This window comes from Rhagoletis pomonella, unplaced genomic scaffold, assembly GCF_013731165.1.
Source record: "Rhagoletis pomonella isolate Grant_MI unplaced genomic scaffold, Rhpom_1.0 Rhpom_scaffold_00005, whole genome shotgun sequence".
Taxonomy (NCBI): domain Eukaryota; kingdom Metazoa; phylum Arthropoda; class Insecta; order Diptera; family Tephritidae; genus Rhagoletis; species Rhagoletis pomonella.
The window spans coordinates 81,764,925-81,772,141 of record NW_023458559.1 but is presented as its reverse complement, the minus strand read 5'-3'; the positions used below and the strand labels follow the sequence as shown (position 1 = coordinate 81,772,141).

General features: G+C 36.2%; 1 protein-coding gene across 8 annotated transcripts in view; it reads right to left on the bottom strand.

The window, feature by feature from the left end:
• Window positions 1–7,217, bottom strand: part of LOC118739687 (adenylate cyclase type 2) — a 61,685-nt gene that overhangs the window by 9,136 nt on the left and 45,332 nt on the right. For 4 of the 8 annotated variants that reach the window (XM_036471170.1, XM_036471164.1, XM_036471168.1 and 1 more), the window contains 10 exons: window positions 6,067–6,685; window positions 5,281–5,379; window positions 3,784–3,902; window positions 3,113–3,339; window positions 2,821–3,028; window positions 2,426–2,748; window positions 2,177–2,339; window positions 1,895–2,107; window positions 1,715–1,819; window positions 1,320–1,337 (listed from right to left, as the gene is read on the bottom strand). In XM_036471170.1, the coding sequence (XP_036327063.1) occupies window positions 1,320–1,337; window positions 1,715–1,819; window positions 1,895–2,107; window positions 2,177–2,339; window positions 2,426–2,748; window positions 2,821–3,028; window positions 3,113–3,339; window positions 3,784–3,902; window positions 5,281–5,379; window positions 6,067–6,685 (2,094 nt within the window). The remainder of the gene's footprint in view (window positions 1–1,319; window positions 1,338–1,714; window positions 1,820–1,894; window positions 2,108–2,176; window positions 2,340–2,425; window positions 2,749–2,820; window positions 3,029–3,112; window positions 3,340–3,783; window positions 3,903–5,280; window positions 5,380–6,066; window positions 6,686–7,217) is intronic. The other 4 variants (XM_036471169.1, XM_036471165.1, XM_036471167.1 and 1 more) reach the window with 3 other exon arrangements.

The window sequence follows — 7,217 nt, the reverse complement described above, 5'->3', positions numbered from 1 at the left end:
ACATATCGTCGCCTCAGAAAACGGATGACGAATGTGCAAAATCACGATTTTGGGATTTTGATGCAAATTTACTAAGTTGGACATGCTCTTTCGATTTCTGCAATCCATTTTTTTATATCTCCATTAGTTTTTGAGATATTTCGTGCGCATTTTGTCGTATGTTACATAATATTAATGATTGGGTATGCCTTTTGTTGTATGTGCTGAAAATGCGTCACATACGACAAATTCCCATACAAACGTACCTTTTTTTTTAATCATAAAACGTTTGTCGTATGTGGCACATACGACAAATTCCCATACAAATGTAACCTTTTTTTAATCATAAAACATTTGTCGTATGTATCGCAAAACTTTGAACTTACGACAATTGGATGGTCCTCTACTATAACGATACAATTAAAATTGAAAATTAAACTAAGTAACTAATTTTAAAATTTTAAATTTTTAAATTTTAGCTTGCACTGAGTCTCCAATGAAATGAAAGAGATAAAAATGTACAAAAGACTGAATTTAAGTATTGTTTTTTGTTTTTATATAAAGAAAACGTATGTTCGTAACATATTTACAGCATAAGAGATGTACAGATTTTTTTTATTAAATACATGATTATGTTTTTTCTAATAAGTAATCATTATTTAATAAATATGTCTGTTTTTTTCATCAAATTATACCATCGTCGTTGAAATAGATACTTTACTATTGTCGTATGTTCTGTGGACAAAACAAAGTGGTGAGTAAACGCTACTTACGACAAATGTATACGGAATGAAAAGTAAATTTTCTGATTAACGTTAAGAGATATTAAATGTAAAAATATGGGAAATCAAAACTAATAACACCAACTACGTCTCCTTCAAAAGTTACAAAAATCTACCGTACAGTTTCGGATTAATTCGACCTTAAACTTCAAAGTCAATTTTCTCAAAACCGTGCTTTGTAACATTCGACATCCGTTTTCTGAGACGACGATATGTAAATTCAAAACTTTAAAGTTCGAGTTTTGCTTTTTTGAGTTATGACACTATTGAAGTAAATGAGTGATATGTTTGTATGTTGATGTATGTATGTATGTTGATATATGTATGCACGTATGTATGTTGATATATCTATGCATGTATGTATTTTAATAAATGAAGTGTGTTTGTAAATCAGGTGTTTTCAGCAGCTGACACGTTAAGCTTTAGAAAAACACTAAGCTAACAACTTTTATCCGAAATTCGCAAGTAAAGTCTTGGCTATTATATAGAAGCGCCTAGGACTTTTAAGTACAAATTGTGATAGAAAGTTATTTTAGCAAGCTGTAAATGTAAACTTACCGCAAAATTACGCATCAGCTGCATTTGTGGCATAGAAAGAGCAAAATGCTAGTGGTTAATAAGCCTTAAAATTCAATATATTTTTGTGTGAATAATGTTTTTAGACCAGTGGCAAAGTATTCGAAAATAAATTTAAAAAGAAGTATGTATGTTTGTAAGCGGAGAACGAAAACAAACAATAGCAAACGTATCGGTATCGTTTAGTTTCACTCATACAAGGTAATCCCTGCAAGAACAGTCACTATCATTTGACAAATCATTTGAGTGGCTAGAGATTTCTGTGACTGGCTACCTACAAGTTTCTATCAAATTCTCAAACATTTCGTACTTTTTGTGGCAATGGGTGAAGTGATACGTTCGGCTTGTTTTCGTACTCTGCTTGTAAGTGTTCTTACCATGGCGCCGTCCTCCTTGCCTGGTCGCAGACCAGACGCGCACATATAGGTGCTTGCAATAGTTTTGATTTTTTCAATGCCACTAAATTTGGGTTTCAGAAGCAACTAAAAAATTAAGATATAAATGTCACCCTTCATTGAAATAATCCGCTTCATCTATAGCGCGACGAATATTATTACCTTATCAAAATCGCAAATAATCTCATTTAGCAACCGCAAACATTCAAGTCCTTGTTTATTGACATCAGTCTCATCATAGAATTCCTTGTAATTTGGTATCGAAGCAAACATCACAGCTACGCAGGAATAGCTCTCGTGATACAACTCAGTTGAGCGGTCTTGGTGAAGAAAGTGTGTGGCCACATGAGCGGGTAAAATGTTTTCTAGAAGAATCTGAAATTTTGCACAAAGCAAACATTTTTCGGAATGTGTTATCCGAATTAACCTGCTTGTTTACATTACCTTATTGATGCCACGCATTGTTTCCACTTCTTCCTGTTCCACCTTTAATTTCGCCTTCCACAAGAAATCTGTGCGGGCGACATATTCACCCTGGCGGTCAAGCGTGTGCAGCACTGCGACCACCAGTAGCAATAAGAGGAATCCTTTAAGCTCTATTGGCAAACTACAGAACATACGATGAAATGTAGGCAATTCGAGTTTGTGGAAATTAATGAATATACATATGTATGTATGTATGTTATTACTTACGCACTAATTTGTTGCAAATTAAATAATATATATAGATCACTAAAACCCAGCACAACTATTTGACATATGACAGCCGCAATCATGGTGATCAGCTTGAGAATGAAGCCAGAACGTAGGAAAGCGGAGACTGCTGCCAGACTAATGGCACAGCAAAATAAATAGATTGGCGCATTCTCTACTTGATTTGAAGTATATAATGGAACTTGCAGATTAGTATAAATGATGTCTGGCAAAGATGTGCCATTGATTGCAGATGATAGTGAGTCGGTTAAGTTACTTTCTTGCTTTATCGATTCAATGTTGATATCGGACATAAAGTTTATCTACAAGGGAGAATTCCGGGTTCTAGTTATTATAAAAATCAGTTTAATTATGAATAGTAAGAGCATACTTACCACGCTGAATACGGCGCATGCAGATATTAGTATATTTACTATAATGAAAATAGCGAGTCGAAGGTATCGACTACTGGCCACCACTTGGCCGGGACCATTGCGGTCTGTCGTTGAAGCATTCATTTCGGGCACCTGGATATTGCTTAGGTACAAAAATAGCGCAAGTGAAATGAAGCTGGCTGCCAGTGAACCGATCAAAGCTATATTTCTGTATGGGTCAAAATAGGGTATACGTACGTACATATGTATATAATTTTTAAATTCACTTAACTGTCACCGCAATTTAACTCACTTTTCAATAACGACTAGCTGAATTAGAGCGATTGAGAGAAAAAGCACAAATGCGCAAATTAAATCGAAACGGAAATGCGTATCTGGTTGGGCGCGATACATGGCCTCGCGCGGTGTGTTACGGTACCACATTGTGAACGGTTTCAGCTCCGTAGGGGGTCCAAAGAAATTGAAATTGAAACATTTACGCTCCGGTGGCAATAGATTAGATTCAATCATGGCAATGCTCTACAAAACAAAACACACAAGCGCTCAGGGGGGTAAAATTAAATATCTAAATAAGAAACAAAGGACAGTAAAAGGACAGCGACTGTAAAGAAACCAATTTTTTTAAAGTACAGATGTAGTATGCAGTATCTATATCAGTATGCCTAGTCCATCGGCTGGCGTGACAAAAGCAAAGTTTATACAAATGGTGCACCGCCTGGTTGGAAAGTGAAAGTTTGCCATTGCATCTTCGGGCGCCTTAATAGACTCGTAAAGTTTTTACAGTTTAAAGTGAATTACGTTGGAAAGTTGAAAATTTTGCCTGGCAATGCATTTGCTTTGTGCACACACACAACGGCACTCACGCGTTAGCATGCATATCGATTGACCGTTTTCTTTTTGTCTGGTAAACTGAAGCTACTACGTAAGTAGATGCTTCATCTAATTTTATTGGATCGCACCTACCGCTAGTCCTATGTTTTTAACCAATTTCGATTCTGCAATATTGGCAAATGGTTTATCCGCACCCCAGCACTCTACATATTTTGTCATCTTGGAGGAGGGACGATTGCGATTAACATGACCTAAAATAGAGTATACGGTATGTTTTCACAAATATGGTAATTTTTGCTATTTAAACCAAAATTACAAAACTCATGCGGACGTTATGCCATGCACTTGTTTTTGGTTAGCGTCTCAGTCTGGAAGCTAGATTTATTATTAATGTACCATAAGTCGTAAATTTCGTACCTTTGCTGCAAGAGTGGCATAAGCCAAGAAGTGAAAAACTCCATAAAAATTGCTTTCAGGTTTACAGTTTACATATGCTACAATGGTTAAGATACATTTTCTTTTAATGAGCTATAGTTAACCGATATGAAATATTTACAGAAAATAGCACAATATCTGGCACGTAATTTCTGCAAAAACAATATTTTTTTTTTTTTGATTATGACAATGGTTCAGTTCGCTATGCAAAAGCCAGTAAGAATTAGACAGTAACAAAATTCAGAGTATAAGGTATCTTAAAGCTTACAGCGTTGATTCGGATTAACTCGGACTTAATCTACAATAACTGCAGTTAATTGCCGAGTTGATCCGGATCAACGCTACCGTCTGTTTATGCTTTTACTCTCCCAAAGAGAGAAACTTACTAAGCTTTGCGAGAACGGGAATTAGCAAACATTTGCAGGCTTCACTGCCAGCTGGCATCCACGATTGCATTTCAATTATTTCAGGTGGAAAACAAAACACGACCTATACGTACATGTATTTCTTCTTATTTTGGCTTTCTTCAACCTACGCCTCAATTTATTTGTGGAAGTCACTGTCGGATTTCCTATATCGACAGTGGTGTCGACTGCGTTCCGATTACGAATATAGGTTTTTCAGCCGAGTACCTTTGAAATGTTTGGAATTATTTAAATTAATTGAATAAACAAATATTTACATACTTCATTCATTAGTAAATCGCAACAAGATTGTTAATTTTTAAATTTAACGAACTTTTTGATTCAAAATAATGTTGACAAAAATGCAACCGTGTGCCGCAATCCTTCTTGCAAACTCTTGCTCCCCCCTCCAAATGAAATGTCAAAATTGTGCTCTCTCCTTGCAAGTTTTACTAGGTTTTTGGCCAATCGAACACGATTTGGTAACAGTTGGTACCAACTTTTTGCATAGCGAACACTCTTAATCTTGCAGCAAAGGTGCGATATTCTTTTACGCATGTTACACTAAATAGCCACAATATGGCAAAACTAACAATTTTTTCTTTCCCAATCCATACTTGCAGTTTAAACAAAGAAGCAAATGTTACAATACAATATACTAAAACTAGTCTCCAGACTTACGGTTATTGTAGACGAGCAGATATGATTTTTCTACTCTCTAAGTACCATGAATTTATATGTAGATGTGGTTTACTTTAATGAATGTACATGTAGCCCATATCATACTTACCAGCATGGCTGCGAAAGCTCTCTCCACTGTGTATGGACAGCTTGCGACCATCCATAAAGGCGCCTGATGAACGTCTTCTGTCCGCAAATGAAATAAGACCTAAAAACAAACAAAAACAAAATTCCGATAGTCTAATGGTGTCTTCGTTTTTACCAAAAAATTGCGTCTTTTAATTGACGCTTCTTCTGTTCGTGTTCGATTCTAAAATAAGGGCAAACCAGTGAAAAAATTCCGTGTTCGTTTCTTAAAATGTCACAATCTATGTAGTAAGGCAAAAAAGGCACATTCTCTGCCATTTGAAGAATTGTCAGGGGAGATAGTTGCCCTGAAAATCAGACGTTTGCTTAAAACGAAAATATTATGAAATTCGTGGGTTAGACAATGATTTGTAGGCAAAAACATACACTTTTACAGAATTGAGTGTAACATTGAAAGTATTTTGCAGCATAGGAGGGCCACATTTTTTTGGAGGAATCGAAAATACTATGGCTGAATTTTTTTATTCATTCCGAACGTTTAGAATTTGTTTTTGTAACCATAATTGGGATAATCTGGAATGTATAAAGAAACGCAGCCTATAACAAATCCTCAAAACAATGTCAAATACATTAGACCAAATAAAAGCTTAAGAAAAGACATGTCGAATTTTTTATATAACTTAATCTCAATTAATAAGTATTCACAAGATCTGAAGTATCGAGTATTCAGAACACGGTAGCTAATAATATTTGCACTGTGAAGGTGTTGCTTTGGATTTGTGCTTTAAACTTCTCCTTTGAATCTTACCTTGCACCGACAACTTGCGTCGAATTTTTTCGGGTCCCTCAGCGATAGACAAATTGTAAGCATTAGCCGCTGAATTGTTTGAAGCATTATTGTTGGTGTTAACATCGTTGACATTAGTATTACAACTTGATTCCGTCGTACCACCATTGCAGCCATTTGCGCTCATTGCTACTGCGCTTGCTAATGATAACGATGATTTATTGCCAATAGTTTGAGCATCTTCCAATGCTGTATTTGAATCTTTATTACTGCGATGTTTATTCTGCTCTAACGGATTTGATGTCTGTGCTATTATATCGTCTTCATCTTCTTCCGACAGTTCCTTTATAGACATAGATGTTGTTATCATTGGGTCCTGGCTGTTAGTGGACGAAGGTGAGAGTTTTCCACGTTCAAGTGCAAAAATCCCACCGCTAAGTCCGCTAATGGCACCGGTAGAAACCGCATCTTCTTGATTTGGTGTCCTCTGCCCACTAGCTAAAGCTATATTCACGTTCGAGATGCTGGTAGGGGCAGGGTTTGGTAGAAGACGTTCGGTAACATCGCAATCGTTAAGCTGGGCCTCTGTAGAAGATGATATCTCGATCACTTGCGGCACGCCAATTGGATAAGGTATTTTCTGTAGTAAAGTTGATCGAGTTTATTTCATATGAAAATGTATATGTAGGTATAAAAACAAAAAAACTCCACATTATAAAATTCAATCGAATTCTACGAGAAATTAATAACTATCAGACGGTTAAAAAGGGTCACTTTGGTTTAGGGCTGATGATGCCCGGGTGCCCGGGTACCCGATTAATTTGGTGTCACCCGGGGCTTTTATAACCCGGATAGCAGGGTATATTTGCTCACCGGAAGCTCCTGGCATCAAGCCTTTAACCATTCATACTAAAATATCGATACTTAGACATAAGAAGAAGAGATAATTAGGGATAAAAGAGAGAACCGTTTTGAAATAAGACAAGTTTTACTTTTCCCTATAAAATTTTGGCAACCTCGCATACGAGGTTTTGCATTTTATTGATACGCGGTTTTGTACTTTAAACGACGATATGTATGTCGGTGCCGGTTAAACGAAAAACACCCGGGTAATACGACATAAAGCTTCTTATTTAAACTTTTTCGTACATATGGATGTACATACATATGTA